The sequence below is a fragment of the Nyctibius grandis genome, chromosome W (genome assembly GCF_013368605.1).
Source record: "Nyctibius grandis isolate bNycGra1 chromosome W, bNycGra1.pri, whole genome shotgun sequence".
Lineage (NCBI taxonomy): Eukaryota > Metazoa > Chordata > Aves > Nyctibiiformes > Nyctibiidae > Nyctibius > Nyctibius grandis.
In genome coordinates this window covers 22,275,143-22,294,781 of record NC_090694.1, presented here as the reverse complement: position 1 = coordinate 22,294,781, position 19,639 = coordinate 22,275,143, and the positions used below count along the sequence as shown (strand labels likewise).

At 40.8% G+C, this 19,639-nt stretch overlaps 1 protein-coding gene across 3 annotated transcripts in view; it reads left to right on the top strand.

Annotated features, from left to right (window-relative positions):
• LOC137675782 (spindlin-Z) overlaps positions 1–19,639 on the top strand; it is a 118,205-nt gene that overhangs the window by 72,729 nt on the left and 25,837 nt on the right. For 2 of the 3 annotated variants that reach the window (XM_068421998.1, XM_068421999.1), the window contains exon 2: positions 7,718–7,943. In XM_068421998.1, coding sequence (XP_068278099.1) covers positions 7,892–7,943 — 52 coding nt within the window. In that variant the 5' untranslated portion in view covers positions 7,718–7,891. Of the gene's footprint in view, positions 1–7,717; positions 7,944–11,446; positions 11,472–19,639 lie in introns of those variants that run through there. The other variant, XM_068422000.1, reaches the window with a different exon arrangement.

The window sequence follows — 19,639 nt, the reverse complement described above, 5'->3', positions numbered from 1 at the left end:
CTCGTGGGTCAATTTTGGGTTACCTGTGTGACCCTTCTGTGGCTCTTCACTTGTAATTAGTGAGGAATTTAGCAGTGACCCTGGTTTCTCTAAGAATAAATACAGCAAGAGCCTTTTTTGCATACCATTCCTACCAGTGCCTCCGTGATAACTATAAACTTTGAGCGTTATCAGTCCTAGAAGCAGACACTGTCTGCAAAACACACAGTTTCAGAAAGTGCAGTTATTTAGAAGAGACTTAGCTGAAAGTAAAAATCACTGAAAGGCAAATTGTTCTTGTTTAGGCCAAACCAGGACAGAGTCTGATTCATTCATTCTGTTTTACCACTAGACTGAGGTCTCCATGGAGTATGGAGATTCCATTTTACCTTTTGAAATTTAGATACTCCCTGTACTACTTCTGCTATGAAATGAGGTCCATTATCCAAAGATATTCCCTCTAGAATGCTGAATTTTGAAATAATTTCTTTTAGCATTATCTTAACCACTTCTCTAGCTTTATTGGTGTGACAGGGGAAAGCTTCAGGCCAACCAGAAAAAGTATCTAATAAAACTAGCAGATATTTGTATTGATTACATCTAGGTAACTCTGAGAACTCTATTTGCCAGTACTCTCCGGATGTTATTCCTCGTTTTATATTTCCTCTGGGGTCTTTTTTTCAATTTTTAAATTATTCGCACAACATACTGGGCATTTCTTTACCACTATATCTGCAAGGCTTTGCATTTTTGGTCCTATGATGTATATTTTTGCAACAAGAACTAATGCATCAGAGCCCATATGTGTTTCTTGGTGCAATTTCTTCAATACAAATTCCATTGTCCTTTCAGGAATTAGGAGTTGTTTTAAAGGTGTCATCTACCATCCTTGTTCAATTTTGGTACAGTCTAATTGTTTAGCCAGTTGATCCTCTCTTTCTGTATATTGTGGGGGAGTCAAATCCAAGCACCATTCTGGAAATAGAGCTCCTTCTACTTTTGGTTTTAGAGCTGCTTCTCTGGCTGCTGCATCTGCTCTTCAATTTCCTCTGATTATTTCATTATTTCCCTTCTGGTGTGCCTTGCAATGAATTATTGCAACTTTTTCTGGCTGTAAAACAACTTGTAACAATTTCATAATTTCAATGCCATATTTAACAGGAGTTCCTTGTGAGTTTAGGAGGCCCCTTTCCTTCCAAATTGCCCCATGAGCATGGACCACTCCAAAGGCATATTTTGAGTCAGTATATATATATTAACTTTCTTTCCAGTACTTATTTCTAAAGCTCGAATCAAAGCAATCAATTCAGCTTTCTGAGCTGAAGTGTTGTGAGATAAGGACTCAGCTTCCAGAATACGGTCTCTAGTCACTACTGCATACCTAGCACATCGCTTTCCTTCAGACATAAAACTACTCCCATCTGTATATAGTTCCAAATCGAAATCTGAAAGAGATTGTAAATCTGGTCTGCTAGAATGAACTTGTTCAATTGTTGTCAAGCAGTCATGTAATTCATTTTGTTCTGAAATTGGCAGTAAAGTCACAGGATTTAAGGTAGCAGATATTGAAAGAGTGACATCATCCTGCTCCAGCAAGACAGCCTGGTATTTACCCAATCTGCTGGGAGAAATCCAATGGCGTCCCTTATTTTCTAGGAGAGAGATCACAGCGTGGGGTACAAATACAATTCTAGGTTGTCCCAAAGTCAGTTTCCTGGCCTCTTCAATTAACATCACTGCTGCAGCAACAGCTCTCAGGCAAGCAGGCCATCCTTTACTGACTTCATCCAACTGTTTAGAAAAATACCCCACCGGTCTCTTCCAACTTCCCAACATTTGGGTTAGGACTCCGAGGGCTACTTGCTGCCTCTCATGTACATATAGGTGGAAGGGTTTCTCTGAATTTGGAAGTCCTAATGCAGGAGCTTCCATTAGTCTCTTTTTGATGTCATCAAACCCTTTTTGGCATTTGGCAGTCCATTCCGACAGCCCTTCTGGCCCTTTAATAGCAGCATATAATGGTTTAGCAATCAGTCCAAAATTAGGGATCCACAGCTGACACCATCCAGCCATGCCTAAAAATCCTCTCGATTGTTTCTTTGAGGTGGGTACCACAATTCTACAAATTGCTTCTTTTCGTTCTGCACTTAACTCCCTTTGTCCCTGCATTATGTAAAATCCCAGATATCGAACTCTTTTGCGATTTGAGCCTTTTTCTTGGAGACACGATATCCTGCAAGTCCTAAGAAATTCAGTAAACTAATTGTAGCTTCAAGGCACTCGCTGTAATTGTTTGAACCAATTAATAAATTATCAATATACTGCAACAAAGTTATATGTTCCTTGTCACTTTGTCATTGTTCCAATTCTTTTGCCAAAACATTACCAAATAACGTGGGACTATTCTTAAGTCCTTGTGGCATTACAGTCCAACATAATTGGGTTTTCCATCCAGTAGTCGGGTTTTCCCATTCGAAAGCAAAAATGAGTTGACTCTGTTCATCCACCGGGATGCAAAAGAAAGCATCTTTTAAATCTAAAACTGTAAAATACACATCATTTTCAGGGATAGAAGCAAGCAATGTATAGGGGTTTGGTACCACAGAGTGGACATCGACTGTAGGAATATTAATTTCTCACAAGTCTTGCACTAATCTATATTCTTGAGAATTAGGTTTTCTTACCAATAAGATGGGGGTATTAAATTCCTATCGGCATTCTTGTAACAATCCATATTCTAAGGAGGAGTTGATATTTGGTTCCAGTTTTCTCCTCGGCTCCAATTTTATAGGGTATTGTTTTTTTCTTACCGGTTGAGCTCCAGGTTTCAATTCAATTTTAATTGGAGTTTTATTCTTTGCTTGTCCTGGTTTTCCCGATGCCCATACCAATGGTATTACTGCATTCAATATTTCTTTAGGGATATCTGCATCTTCATCACTTTCACATTGAGTCAGCAAACATATCTGTGCCTTCCAAGCATTTTCTGGGGGGATATGTAACTGTACAGAATTTTCAGAGAAGGTTATTTGTGCATTCAATTTACATAATAAAACTTGCCCCAACAGTGGCAGGGGACACTCCGGCATATAGAGAAAGGAATGAGTTACCGAAGTATTTCTGATTGTGCACTCCATTGGTTGCAAAAATGGGTTTAGAGTCCTTTTCCCGGTGGCACCAATTACACTAGTTTTGATTTTACTTAATGGTCCCTTACAGTCTGTAAGCATGGACTGTGTTGCTCCACTATCTACTAAAAAGTCTATTGTTTCATTCCCCAGCTTCACTGGAACCAGAGTATCGTCTGGGAAAACTTTAATAGATTCCTCCGGTCCCCTTCAATCTAATCCTATTTCTGCCAATACCTCAGCAGCTGTCTCCGTCCCTTTTTCCTGACTATTCGACTGATGTGGAAAATCTTTTTTTCCAATGTCCATCCTGTTTACAATAGGCACATTGATTAGGTCTTAAAAGGGTATCGCACCGATTCCCCCTCAGATTTCCACGGCCTCCTCCTCGGCCCCTAAATCCACTTGGTAAATTTCCTCTGCCTCTTCCTCTACCTCTTCCTTGTCTTTCTGCCAAAGCAGCTAACAAGGAAGCCTGCAGCTTTGTCTTTTTGTTTTTCTTCCACTTCATCCTGATTATTATAAACTTTATATGCAATTGACATTAATTGTGAAATTGTCATTCCGTCTGCACCATCCACTTTTTGCAATTTCTTCCTAATGTCTGATGCTGATTGGCCAATAAACAACATGTTCCATTTTCGAGCTACTTCACACATTCTCTCGTAAAAGGCAGATGGGGTCTCTTTGTCTCCTTATCTTATTTCATATAGCTTAGCTAAATTCTTGGGTTTTTTACCCCATTTTGGATTCCATATAAAATTAATTTCTGATATTCTTTCATTCTCGTTAATCCCTCATCTCTGTTAGGGTCCCACCCTGGATCTTCTTTTGGGAGATAGGTGTCAGCATTTGGTACCCCTCCATGCTGTTGGTAGTCATTCCCTAGCTTTTTCTAGGACTGTCCTCCTTTCTTCATGAGTAAATAGATACTCTAAAAGACCTTGTATATCTCCCCAATTAGGTTTATGAGTTATCATCATCACAGTTTTGACAGTGCTATACATCCCTTCTGGGTTATTTCGATAAGACCCAACTGCCTGTTTCCAATTTAATAAATCTGAGGTAGTAAAGGGAACATGCACATACACAGGATTTCCTTCTGGGCCCACTGCTTGTCTTAGAGGGGCTTGAACACTAGGTTTCTGACCTCTTGTTCTCCCAGCTACTGGACTAACAGCTTTCTCCTCATCTGAACTTTCAGATTCATTGGCCTTAGAAGGTGCAACCAACAACTGAACATCTTCCTCGCCTCCTTCTAAACCATTTCCCCTAGTTTTACAACCTGTGCAACAAGGATCATCATTTTTCTTTTCAATCAGATATATTCCATTTTGATGTTTAGAATCCACCAACCCACACTTCTTTCTAGTCTCCCAATCATTTCTTAAGGTGAAAAACAAATCCACATATGGTAATTCATCCCATTTTTCTGTTCTTCAACAAAACAACATCAATTGCAAAATAGTATTATGTATTATACTTTAAAGACCCATCTTCAGGCCAATTCTCACCATCTTCCAATCGATACTGTGGCCACCAGTAATTGCCATTAATCTTTACTGAGGTTTGTCCTAACCGATATCAATTCCCCCCTTTGAGACTTATCGAAGTCTTATTCTTCGACAAGTCTCACCTCCATTTTGTATCACCAATACACGTGATTGAGATAATTGTTTAGTAATAAGGGTTTTTAAACATTCAAACATGATACAAAATTATCATAATAATCAAGTAAATAATCAGGTTTTGCTATATTTTGCTAAGTGTAACTTACACTTGTACTGTGATTTGGGTATATTGCTGGATCACTGCTAAATCAGAAATCCTATGTAACATCAACTGTTGTCCTGGTTTGGCCTAAACCAGGCCAATTTTCCTTTCAGTGATTTTTACTTTCAGCTAAGTCTCTTCTAAGTAACTGCACTTTCTGAAACTAACTGCATGTTTTGCAGACAGTGTCTGCTTCCAGGACTGATAACGCTCGAAGTTTGTAGTTATCGCTGAGGCACCAGTAGGGATGTTATGCGGAAAGGCTCTTGCTGTACTTAGTCTTAGAGAAACCAAGGTCACTGCTAAATTCCTCACTGCTTACAAGTGAAGAGCCGAAGGGGGGTCGCAGCTGCAGGGGGGAGCGGACAGGGCAGGTGACCCAAAATTGACCAACGAAGGTATTCCATCCCATACACATCATTCTCAGTATAAAGCGGGGGGATCACGAGGGTCTCGCTCTCTTTCTGCTATGGCCGATGTCCGAAGAGGACTCTGTCTGTTTTCCTGCTGCCCCCGATCCCGATCCGTGCTTTCCTGAATCCAGTTCCTGTCCATCGCTGGGCCCAGCCTGGGCCTTCCCGGAGCTTGCCCTGCAGTGCCGGTGGTGACGTGGCTGATTTCAGGGGAGCTCGATCTTGGGTTTGTATATATATTTGTATATATTTGATTATTTCTATTATTATTATACTCTTTTTCATTATTATAGTTTATTAAAACTGTTTTAACTTTCCAACCCAGAAGTCTCTCTCCCTTTTCCCTTTCCCTTCGGGTGGGGGGGAGGGTTAACAGAGAGCGTCTGCCACAGGTTTAATAGCCGGCCTAGCTTTAAACCGTGACAACTGTCTTCAAAAAAGTAAATTTGATATTAAACATCATGCCCACCGTGCATGGGATATATAAAGAGCCTGGTCAGAGAGCATTGGTCTCTGGCAGCTATAGATTGGAAATCTGAAAAAACCTCACATATAATACATACAGATATTATGAAATATTTGCAACTTCCTGGATGACAAATCAACAGCTTACTGGAAAAGGGTATTTTAATTAAGTGCTGATGTTTTTCATGTGTGTATGGTTGGGGTTTTTTGTTGTTTGTTTAGTATACAAGTATAATGCTAAATTATAGTTGATTCTCTCTAAACTGTAATCTCTCATCTCATCTGGAGGAAAAAAAGTTAATTTCTCTTGCATGTTGAAAAGTCCTTGTGAGACTGAATATGGAAGTGTATTTTAAACTATAGTGAAATATTTTTGATGTCTTCGGTATAAAAAATTTTCGTGTGTTCTAGTAAAATAATTAGGCAAGCTAATTGCTTCCTATTGTTTCTTCAGATGTGTTTTAAACCTTGAATATTGTTCCTCTGGTACTGTTCAGCATAACTGTGTATATAATGGGTAGATTTCAGGAAGAGATGAAATGTGGGAAAACTGATAAGTTCCTTTAAATGGATATTTAAGTTTAATTTCACAAATTCTTATTGCTTCCTGACTGAATGCCTAAAAAGTTAGTTCTTCCAAATATAGCACTGATCTTTCCAAAAACTACAAATTGCCAAATAGTTGCTTAAACTAGAAACACCAGGAACTAGTATTTCATTTTGTTTGTGTCTCTATTGCTCTTTATTCCTAGGAATATTCCTCTGCATTGATCTAATATTCCTCTGCATTTATCTAATATTCCTAGGAGTTATTGGATGTGATTCATGGAAGAACTGGCAAAGTGTTAGTAGATGTAAATGCAAGTTTCAGCATAGCACTTGTACCATACCTGAAGGCATATCCTTGTATATTCAGTTGTTCAGTAAGGCACGAACATAAGGTACACCTTTTCCCACAGCTGGGTCACTAGTTAGGGACATTCCTCTGTTTTTTACCCTTTTGTCAAAATTAACAGCAGGTTCCAAAGCCACTGTTGGGAAGAAAAAAAGTGAAAGGGAGAAGGCCACCGATAACTGACAGATTACACAGAACATGATTACAGCAATCACATTTCTTAAGGAAACCAGGCTAAAAGGATGACCTGACCTAACCTGTTGTTTTGGCCCTGTGCAGCATTGAAATGAATGGATTAATTAGGAGAAATGTTTGCTGTCCAGAAACACTAGTCTGAAATAGCTGATCTGTAATTCTTCAAAATTTTAGGTGATAACAAGTGCCTGTAACTTAAATCTTGGAAAAGACTAAAGCGTTGTCCTCCCATATCTTCCTAATCTAGAGGAATGTGATTACTAAATGTTTCAGGAATCTGAATTTAGGTGTAGTGAATCACCAATGACTTTTGCAGATCTTCTATAAACTAATGACTTAACAAATTGGTAGTTTGAGTGTTGTAATAGAATCTTTGTGGTTTTTACCTTTTAAGTGTTATTATTTTTTCTACAGTTTTTTTAACGTATCTGTAGAGAAGGAATGCTGATATGTAGGTGTGAAGCATTTTGGTTTGTTTTCTAACAATTGGAAGTAGTTGGTTTGTGCTTTACCTCTGGTGAAGGTAGTGCAGTTTCTTCTGCTTTCAGGCAGGGTTTTTAAAGTAGTAGTCATTCTTCCCTATACTAAGCAAAGTTGGGGTTTTTTTTTAATGAGGTTTTTCTATGTGTATCTGTCTGTGGATGACTTTGATCTGATACAGAACTTGCATTGAGAATATGAGGAAAAGTACGAGCCTTAATATTTGGCTGTCTTCTTGCCTGCCTGCCCTCTGTTTACTGAATGCATCCAGAATAACAGAATATGAAGAGACTTCTCATTGAGCATGAAAGAAAAAATATTTTGTTTCACTTCAATGATTATTTTAACCAGGTCTCAAATCAGACTATACTTTCTGGTTTGTTTTTCAGAGCGATATAATTGAAAGTGCTTCTCCTATATTTGAGGAAGAACAAATTGGTGATTGGATGGTGGATTAATAAGTAGCTGTTGTATTACGAGAGTAAGAAGATATTTTGGGAGTTGGGAAGAACCGGATTTTCACCCTAGTCTAGCAGCTTTGCTGCTCACTTAAACACAGATGAATGAAGACCCCATTTGGAAAATCACCAGGTCAGCGGTCCAGAGCTGATGCAGGTGAGGTGTTACTGAATTTGGGGGGGTTGGTTTGTTGTTTTTTAGTGGGTAAAAAAGTGTCCTTATTTTATAGCTTTTCTTATGTACTCATGGCTTTATGAAGCTGTTACTGTTTGTGGCTGTGGGGGTTTTTTGTGTTTTTTTTAAGATAAGAATTATTGCTTTAATTATAGAAACTGTGGAATTGAAAGGATATACATAAATTTAATTACGCTGTACAGACTTACATATAAGAAGTTGTACTGGTTTTGGCTGCAATGGAGTTAAATTTATTCATAGTAGCTTGCATGGTGCTATGTTTTGGATTTGTACTGAAAACAGTGTTGATAACACACTGATGTTTTAGTTATTTCTGAACAGTGCTTACACAGTGTCAAGGCCTTCTCTCTTTCTCATGCTGCCCCCCTGCAGCAAGTAGACTGGGGGTGCACAAGAAGTTAAAAGGAGACACCTTACCCCAAATGACCAAAGGGATATTCCATACCATAGACTAACACTTTAAGGGGAAAATTTCTCTTTTGCTCATCTCAGAAGTGCTGGAAAATAAACAGTAATGTATTCACCATATATTTATAATTTGCTGTAAAATTTTTAATGATTTTATAGAAATTGATCAGATAGTAATTGTGAAAGAGCATCTCTCAAAAACACTTCAGAAAGGTTTTTCTAAATGTACACAGAGATTATTGCTACATTATGTGTTTCGTAAATTGAAATAATTAGTCAAAGTATTTTAAAGAATTCTTTATTTGAAGAAACTCAAAATATGAGTAACCACTTAGCCTTTTATGACTGGTTAGGCTAATTCAAAGTTTTGCAGCTCAATAGACTAAGGAATCGCAGTAAATCTTGTGGACTTGGTAGTAAGGATTATCAGCAATGACACAACAAAAAATCAAGTTACCAGTCAAGAATTGTTCTGTGTGCTGGTATTTGGTCTTGTATAAACTAAGCCAGACTGCTTTAGCTGTGCATTCTGTTTATACTAGTGTGCAGGACAAGGATTAGAAATTATAATTGCAAGTTAAGAATTCTACAGTCCAGCATTTTGCTGATGAAAATGTTTGTATTGGGTTTGTGTGGCAAGGTTTTGGTAGCAGGGGGGGCTACAGGGGTGGCTTCTGCGAGAAGCATCTAGAAGCTTCCCTTATGTCCGACAGAGCCAATGCCAGCCGACTCCAAGACGGACCCGCCGCTGGTCAAGGCTGAGCCAATCAGCGACAGTGGTAGCACCTCTGTGAAAACATATTTAAGAAAGGGGAAAAAAAAAACCTGTGCAGAATGATAGCAGCGGAGAGAGAGGAGTGAGAATATGTGAGAGAAACTATGCAGACACCAAGGTCAGTGAAGAAGGAAGGGGAGGAGGTGCTCCAGGCATCAGAGCAGAGATTCCCCTGCAGACTGTGGTGAAGACCATGGTGAGGCAGGTTGTCCCTCTGCAGCCCATGAAGGTCCATGGTGGAGCAGGTATCCACCTGCAGCCTGTGGAGGACCCCACACCACAGCAGGTAGATGCACCTGAAGGAGGCTGTGACCCCGTGTGAAGCCTGTGCTGGAGCAGGCTCCTGGCAGGACCTGTAGACCCATGGAGAGAGGAGCCCACACTGTAGCAGGTTTGCTGGCAGGACTTGTGACCCCATGGGGGACCCATGCTGGAGCAGTCTGTTCCTGAAGGACTGTACCCCATGGAAAGAACCCATGCTGGAGCAATTCGTGAAGGACTGCATCCCATGGGAAGGACTCACATTGGAGAAGTTTGTGGAGGACTGTCTCCCATGGGATGGACCCCACGCTGGAGCAGGGGAAGAAGGTGAGGAGTCTTTCCCCTGAGGAGGAAGGAGCAGCAGAGACAACCCCTGACGAACTGATCGCATTCCTCATCCCCCTGTGCCACTCGGGGGGAGGAGGTAGAGAAAATTGGGAGTAAAGTTAAGCCTGGGAAGAAGGGAGGGGTGGGCGGAAGGTGTTTTAAGATTTAGTTTTTATTTCTCATTACCCTACTCTGATTTTATTGATAATAAATTAATTTCCCCAAGTCAAGTCTGTTTTGCCCATGATGGTAATGGGTGAGTGTTTTACCAGTGGACAGGGTCGGCACAAAGGACACAGACAACAGGTTCAAAAGATAAGCTTACTTTTACTTTAGTTTAAAGCAGCAAAAAGAAAGAAAACAAGGCCATGCACCTAATCATTACTACATAGAATCAAGTATAGCGATTAAGAAAGATACATCACCAATTGCCCTAATATTTTACCATCATCCAGATCCGTGCTTCAGCTGGGGAGCCACTGTCACAGCGAAGGATCGGAGAACCGCTCCCGGCAATTGGGAAATCCTACGCAGTGCGTCCACTCGTAGGGCGTCCAGCGTAGGGCTACAAAGATGATCAGAGGACTGGAGCATCTCTCTTATGAGGAGAGGCTGAGAGAGCTGGGTCTGTTCAGCTTGGAGAAGAGAAGACTGAGAGGGGATCTTATCAACACTTACAAATACCTTAGGGGTGGGTGTCAAGAGGAGGGAGACAGACTCTTCTCAGTGGTGCCCAGTGACAGGACAAGGGGCAATGGGCACAAGCTGAAACATGGGAAGTTCCATCTGAATATGAGGAGGAGCTTCTTTACTTTGAAGGTGACAGAGCACTGGAACAGGCTGCCCAGGGAGGTTGTGGAGTCTCCTTCTCTGGAGATATTCAAAACCCGCCTGGATGCAACCCTGTGCAATATTCTCTAGGTGACCCTGCTTTGGCAGGGGGTTGGACTAGATGATCTCTAGAGGTCCCTTCCAACCCTTAACCATTCTGTGATTCTGTAGGTGAGGTCTCCATTGGCGCTGTGAGAGGGTCCTGCTTTTATACAGGTTAACAATCAAATCTATATATCAAAATGCACAGAAACTTCTGGTAGATTGGCTTTCTCACTTGGGCGCGTCCTGGATCTGGCCAGGACCCCGGGCGTGTCCGAGGAGTTTTGTTTTGACTATTCTATTTCTAGCTTTGACAGTTTCCAGGGACGATTCCCATGGTCATATTTCATGCTGATATGATGCTGGTTGGGAAGTTCACTCAGAAGTCAACTTTGGTTCGAGGCCTATAGTTTAGGCCTTTTTATATCAATTGGTCCTTTGACTTATGAGTGAAGATTACGACCCCTTTGGAAGAGCCCAATATGTTCACTCTGCCCATTTGGTACGATACCATATATAACAATTACATAAGGTAATAATAATGATAATAACTAGCAATATTACAAGAGGATATATCAAAAAATTTAACATTTTGGGGGTCCCACCAATGGTGTGAAGTCTCTTTTTCCACCTGGCTGGCTAATGACATTAGTTGATTCTGTGCGATCACAGTCTGTATCATAGAGTCTGACAGAGTTTTATTTTGTCGTTCCAGGTGTCATCGCAAATGTTCTGATTGCTCCATAATGGTTTTCAATGGAGTCAGGGATAAGCTGATTCCACTAAGATCTAAACTTTGGGGGTGCCAGTACATGTTTAGTTGTTCTTCATGCACCGAAAGAAAGGTATACATCTGTCCATGCCAAATGAGATAGGATACATTTCTAAGACACCCCGCAAACGGAGTAGTCAAATTATACATTCCTGTAAGATTTTGATTATCTGTTACTATACAAACATGCTTAGCACCAATTTCTACAAACATATCAAAGTTTTTAGGCAAGGTTGTCCATTTACATAGATTCACTGAATGTTCCAATAAACATGGTTCATATAATCGTGAGCTTTGTCCACACAATACACCACTTGTTGTGGATGTACACAAATCTAGTTTATGGGTTCGATTCCTAAAATTGATATAGTCGATTCGCTAAAAGGATGCTGGTCAGGAAGTTCACTCAGAAGTCAACTTTGGTTCGAGGCCTATAGTTTAGGCCTTTTTATATCAGTGAGTGATCTCTCCCTGTCCTTATCTTGACCCATGAGCCATATTTTCCCTTCCCTGTCCGGTTGAGGAGGAGGAGTGATAGAGTGGCTTTGGTGGGCACCTGGCATCCAGCCAGGGTCAACCCACCACAATGTTGAAAGTGAATGCTGTTTGTTCATTCCTCTGTTTAATTATTTGCTTTTTAGTTCAACTTAGATGAGTAATGTAACTTTCTTTGTAGCTGTTTTCTTTCTTCTGGGATTACTTCATGTTCTTTGGCACGGGGAAATTATGCCCTTCCTATTTTGTACTGCAAAACTCACTAGTGACCTGCACAGTGAAAAACTTTGTAGATAAATGGTGCAGCACATCATCTAATCCTGACCATCGTTTATTGGTGCTTTCCAAAAAATCTCATGAAACTAAATCAGTTTCATATAAAATTGGGAAAGCTCAATTAATTTTTAAAATACCCAAGTGATAGTCCATTATGGTGCTTTTAAATATTTACCCAATTCATTCAGAAGTGAAGCAACTGATATTGGAAGATTTCTTGGAAACCTTTTAGTTTCAAAACCAGACTTTCAAAAACATTTTTACTTGTGACTAGCTTGCATTGTTAGTTTGCTGTCACTCATTTGAAACATCTAGTGATTTCAAAGATAGTTCCTGAAAGTATTTTTAATAGATAGTTTTAAAGAAGAAACACAGTGCAGAGTTTTAGACATTTGCTTTGGTGACTTTTCATTCAGCCAACTGATATGAGTCATCCTTCTTTTTGACACCACCAGAGTATTTGTGGAAGGAGAATTTTATTTGTAATAGAAAAGAAAAGAAAATAGGCTTTGACCTGGCACTTAATATCAGTATGGTTGACTTCTAAGCATTAGCTGGGTACTGTGAGAGTTCAAAAAAATTTAGACATTAGGTTTTTAAAGGTAACTTTTAGAAGAATTTTGTCTAACAATCTAATTGTGATATACAATGAATGATAACATTACAGCAGATTTGAGGTATCACAGTGTGAACTTCATGTAGAGGATGATTTTTGTGAATGAAAATAGGTAATTTTACTTTACGTGTTGAGTAGAAAATTTCACTATTTGTCCTCTTAGTTAAAAAAAAAAAGACTTATTTTAGATGGTCACACTTTCCATTGTTATTTTATTATATTTTATACTACAATTGGCACCTCCATTTTGCACCATGCAAAATCATTATAATTGACACTCAGATTTCTTTAGATGCCATTTTTGCTTTTTAATATCCCTATACAACAGTTAATATTTAGGTCTTTAAATATGTATGAAGTTTGTTTAATCTTAACTGAGAAGTCTTTAATTTATCCTCACGTCTGATTAATGTAGTATCACTGTCTTTTTGATACATATCTCCAAGTCGTATAAGTTTGGTCAGTCTGAACTCTTGACATAGTCATTGTCTAGGCTTGGGTGTTGCCAGCTTCCAACATCTGGATATATATTCTTGAAAATATATATATATATATATATTTTCTGACCTTGCTGTTATTGCTGCTTCTGCTGATCATATTTCATGGGCTGAATAACCAGCTCTATAATGTTTGTGTGTGTGTCTGTGTTGGTTTTTTTTTTTAAACATACAACTACTAAGCAGGAATGATAGAACACTTGTTTATAATTGTAGTTTCACAGATAGTGGTCAAATTCTTTGAAAAGAACAGCAAAAGCAGTAATTGATTTCATCAGAGTTTATAAAATGAAGATTTTGAAGGCTGAAAGAAAGACCTTGCAATGTGATATAAATTAAAATTATAGTGAGTTCATTATATTTTATTAAAATAAAAAAAACAACTGGGAGAGGAAAAGCTATCAAAAGCACAACTAGGTCAAGTGACAAGGTAAATTAGAAATCCAAATCAGTAGTAAAGACTTAGATGTGGTGACTTCTTTGAAAAAGCTAGTTTTCCTCTGTCCTGTCTGCCTGCCTACAAAGGAAAGGCTTTTATTTGCTGTAAATTAGGTTTAAAAGAGGAGAAAAATACATTTGACTAAAATATCCAGGTTTTTGAAGTCTACCTCTCCTGGGAAACAGACTTAATAGTTCCATCTTGAGAAATAAAGGATAACACCGAAGATGGAGAAACGAAGGAAAGCCAAACCTGTTTCTTATTTTTTCACAACAGTAGAGTGTGTGTCTGCAGCCTCAATGATTTTGTTAAAATATAGAGCAACATTCCAAGATATAGTTTCAGTAGGTCAGCCAGCTGCTTTGTGCTTGGCATTGTGTCTGTGCTTCTAATTAGTGCATGGTTCTCCTCAATATAGGTGAATCCTGATTTTTTCATTAATATAATTGTCTGTAAGATAAGTTGTGATTACCCTTGTTGTGTTTACATTTATATTTTGTCTTTTTGAGTCTAGTGATCACTTGTTTTACCATGTACAAGTATAAGACATGGTCCTTTACAGTCCTTCCTAGCTGTTACCAGTACTGTCCTTGTGAATTAGAAGAGATCCCACTCCCAGATGTGACTTGCTTAAAAATGCAATGAAAACTTTTGGCAGAGTCGGGAATTCATTTTACCACTCTTCTCCTGGTCCGGTTTCACAGAATCACAGAATGTTAGGGATTGGAAGGGACCTCAAAAGATCATCTAGTCCAATCCCCCTGCCGGAGCAGGATTGTCTAGACCATATCACACAGGAACGCGTCCAGGCGGGTTTTGAATGTCTCCAGAGAAGGAGACTCCACAACCTCTCTGGGCAGCCTGTTCCAGTGTTCATTCACCCTCACCGTAAAGAAGTTTTTCCTCATATTTAAGTGGAACCTCCTGTGTTCCAGCTTGCACCCATTGCCCCTTGTCCTGTCAAGGGATGTCACTGAGAAGAGCCTGGCTCCATCCTCTTGACACTTGCCCTTTACATATTTATAAACATTAATGAGGTCACCCCTCAGTCTCCTCTTCTCCAAGCTAAAGAGACCCAGCTCCCTCAGCCTCTCCTCATAAGGGAGATGTTCCACTCCATTAATCATCTTCGTGGCTCTGCGCTGGACTCTCTCTAGCAGTTCCCTGTCCTTCTTAAACTGAGGGGCCCAGAACTGGACACAATACTCCAGATGCGGCCTCACCAGGGCAGAGTAGAGGGGGAGGAGAACCTCTCTCGACCTGCTGACCACACCCCTTCTAATACACCCCAGGATGCCATTGGCCTTCTTGGCCACAAGGGCACACTGCTGGCTCATGGTCATCCTGCTGTCCACTAGGACCCCCAGGTCCCTTTCCCCTACGCTGCTCTCCAACAGCTCTGCCCCCAACTTGTACTGGTACATGGGGTTGTTCTTGCCCAGATGCAGGACTCTACACTTGCCCTTGTTATATTTCATTAAATTTCTCCCCGCCCAACTCTCCAGCCTGTCTAGGTCTCTCTGAATGGCTGCGCAGGCTTCCCGTGTGTCAGCCACTCCTCCCAGTTTTGTGTCATCAGCGAACTTGCTGACAGCGCACTCTATTCCCTCATCCAAGTCATTAATGAATATATTGAATAGTACTGGTCCCAGTACCGACCCTTGAGGGACTCCACTAGACACAGGCCTCCAACTGGACTCTGTCCCATTGACCACCACTCTCTGGCTTCTTTCCTTCAGCCAGTTCACAATCCACCTCACTACCCGATCATCCAGACCGCACTTCCTCAGTTTAGCTGCGAGGATGCTGTGGGAGACCGTGTCAAACGCTTTACTGAAATCGAGATAGACCACATCCACAGCTTTACCATCATCTATCCACCGGGTTACGTCCTCATAAAAGGCTATCAAGTTGGTTGAGCATGACTTCCCCTTGGTGAAGCCATGCTGAGTGCCCCTAATGATCCCCCTATCCTTGATGTGCCTAGAGACAGCACCAAGAACAAGTTGTTCCATCACCTTTCCGGGGATGGAGGTGAGGCTGACCGGTCTATAGTTACCCGGGTCCTCCTTCTTGCCCTTTTTGAAGACTGGAGTGACATTCGCTTTCCTCCAGTCCTCAGGCACCTCTCCCGTTGCCCACGACTTAGCAAAGATGATGGAGAGTGGCCTAGCAATGACTTCCGCCAGCTCCCTCAGCACCCGCGGGTGCATCCCATCAGGGCCCATGGATTTATGGACGTCCAGGTTGCTTAATTGGTCCCTGACCCAGCCCTCATCAACCAAGACAGATTCCTCCTCTATCCTGACTTCTTCTGAGGCCTCAGGGGTCCGGGGCTCCTCAGGACAGCCTCCAACAGTATAGACAGAGGCAAAGAAGGCATTCAGTAACTCCGCCTTCTTTTTATCCTCTGTCTCCAGGACCCCCACCTCATTCATCAGTGGGCCTACATTGCCTCTAGTGTTGGCTTTACCTGCAATGTATTTGAAGAAGCCCTTTCTGTTGTCCTTGACCTCTCTTGCAAGGTTTAATTCCAAGGAGGCCTTAGCTTTCCTAGTTGCCTCCCTACATCCTCTGACAACAGACTTATATTCCTCCCAAGTGGCCAGCCCCTCCTTCCACGATCTGTACACCCTCTTCTTCCACTTGAGTTTGCCCAACAGTTCCCTGTTCAACCATGCAGGTCTCCTGGTACCCTTCCTTGACTTCCTACCTGCTGGGATGCTCTGATCTTGAGCTCGGAAGAAGCAGTCCTTGAATGCTAACCAACTATCTTGGGCCCCCTTACCTTCTAGTACCCTGTCCCATGGGATTTCCCCTAGCAATTGCTTGAAAAGGCCAAAGTTGGCCCTCCTGAAGTCCAGGGTTGTGATTCTGCTAGATATTCTGTTCCTGCCACATGAGATCCTGAACTCTACCATCTCATGGTCACTACAACCAAGGCTGCCCTCAACCTTCACCTCTTCAACCAGACCCTCCTTGTTAGTGAGGATAAGATCCAGCAGCGCTCCTCTCCTAGTTGGCTCATCCACCATTTGCATCAGAAAGTTATCATCAATGCCCTGGAGGAACCTCCTGGACTGAGGATGGCTGGCTGAGTAGGCCTCCCAGCAAATATCAGGGTAGTTGAAATCCCCCATGACAACCAGGCCCTGTAATTGAGAGACTGCTCTCAGCTGCCTGTAGAAGGCCTCATCACCCTCCTCATCCTGATCTGGTAGCCTGTAATAGACACCCACAACAGTATCACCCCTGCCAGCCTGCCCCTTAATCCGTACCCACAAACTCTCAACTCGCTCCTGATCCGCCCCTGGACAGAACTCAATACATTCTAGCTGCTCACTCACATAAAGAGCAACTCCACCACCTCTCCTTAGTGGCCTGTCTTTCCTGAACAGGACATAGCCATCCATGACCACATTCCAGTCATGCGAGGTGTCCCACCAAGTCTCTGTAATTGCCACTAGATCATAGCCCCCCAAGGTTTCCCAAACTCTTAAAGTTGACATTGGGCAATATTAGATGTGAATAAACATGTCTGGAATTTTTAGGTCCCTCAAAGTAATTCTGAAAGAGCTATCAGATCAAGAATAATTCTCATGTGATTATATGGTGTTTCCACAGCAGATTCTGAAATATAATTTTAAAATGTCCAGCTTTTGCTGCCTGTCATGAAGACAGGGGATGTTCTGAGAAATAAGCAGCTGTGGTGTGTTTTGAAGAGTCCATCTAATTTTGATGGACTGAATGGAGAGTACCATCTGATATGACAATTAAAAACATTGCTAGTATCTTTCTCCCATCCTTCTTCCTGTTCTCTCCTCTTACCTCCCTCAGTTGAAATGTATGTACTCCCCCTTAGAGTCCACACCCTCAAAGAATGTTTATTTTATTTCTGTGTTGTCTTACCCTTTTTCTTTCTCTGTGAGAGTAAGGTAGAAGCATTCAGAAACATGGCTCCTAGTTTTGCTATTGAATTTAACAGTCTATTTTAAGGATACATTAGGCAGAATTAATTCAGGCTCAAAAAACACAGGCCAACTGACAATTAAATGCTTAATTCTTTTGTTCTTGACTGGGATTTGGGAGTCTGTGTTGACTTTTTATTATGGAAAATATTTATTTTTGTAGTCATAAGAAATTGAACCAGAAATATTTTCTCCTTCCTCAGATCTATCAAAGTTTGACTCTTTGCTGCTTATTATGAAGAAGCATAAAACAAATCCAATCACTTTGTGTGTGTGTGTTTGGGTTTTTTTATTGCTGTTGTTCAGTATTAACCTCTGTTTTTGTATTCATGGCAACTTAGTTGTACAGAGTTTATTTTGAATGATGTCTAAAACATGGAATTTCATGGAATGTGCTAGTTAGAACAGTAGCACTTGTCATTCCATAGTCAGAAAGAGGTAAAGGGTATGAATCCATTCAATGACATTTATGCTATATAGAATCTGATAACTCTCCCTTATTGTTCTCTAATTACTGTTAACATATTTGAAGTCACATTATTGCTTGAGACCAAACTGTGCTTGACCCCAAAACACTTGATACACTGATTTTTCACTTGAAAGATTTGTGTGAACGTATTGCCCTTGAAATTGTTGGGAAATTTTTAATTGTCTCTCTTTGAATTGGGCACTTGACAGGGAATGACTAATGCTAATTATGCTTCTATCACAAGCCATTTAGGTGGTATTAGAGGTTTCAGGATAATTTGTGTAAGCAAAGTTGCTGCTTTGCTTGTTATGTTTGGCATTCTCTGCTAAAGGAGATGATCAGCAACATATATGTTAAAAAATATATTAAAATATTTTTATTTACTCTCAAATGTCTTAAGTCATTAAGACATAGTAATACTTACATCATCATACATTTACAAATAAAAATCTCTGTAAAGACACCGTACAAGCTGTTTGGAATTCTAAATTGAGAAAGAAAAGTCCTCTGCACAGCTGATTTGTTGCCTTAGTAAGATAAGGTTTATATTTATCTTATGTTATGGGAGTATATTTCTTCCTTTAATCTTGGGGAAAAAAATTAAATACACAGGACTAAAGATATCCTAAAGCATCAGAACTTTAGTATTCCAATTCATCTTTAAATTCCTGTAGGGAAAAGCAGAACAGCATTTCTATTGTGAATTTGTTTTAATGAGCTTTACCACTTGAAGGAATAGTGCTTACAGCCATTCAAAGACTGCTTTACATGCGAACGTTTTATCTTTGCATGGCTCAGACAATATTTCACAAATAAGAAGTGAAAATAATGGAGGTCCTTTTTGGTTTGTAACTATTCCTTTGTGTTGGCAGTGGTGGTTTGCCATGTTTTTACCACCAATATATGGTGCTTGCATGGTGTGCGTCTAATTACTTGTCTAATTACTAATGTTGGAACATAGATTGGAGCATTGGGCTACGATTAATGGGATGAAATTTAACAAGAACAAATAACGGATTCTGCACCTAGGACGGAGTAACGCTGGGCACAAGTATAAATTGGGAGAGGAGTGGCTGGAGAGCATCCCTTGCAGAAAGGGATCTGGGGATACTGGTCGACAGCAGGCTCAATAGGAGTCAGCAGTGTGCCCTGACAGCTAAGAGGGCAAACTGCATCCCGGGGTGCATCAAACACAGTATAACCAGCCGGTCAGAAGAGGTGATTATCCCTCTGTATTCAGCATTGGTGAGGCCTCACGTTGAATACTGTGTGCAGTTCTGGGCCCCACAATTTAAGAAGGATGTTAAGGTCCTTGAATGCATCCAGAGGAGGGCAACAAAGCTGGTGAAAGGGCTGGAAGGCATATCCTGTGAGGAGCGGCTAAGGACTCTGGGCTTGTGTAGTTTGGAAGCTGAGGGGTGACCTCATTGCTCTCTACAGCTTCCTGAGAAGGGGAAGTGGAGAGGGAGGTGCTGAACTCT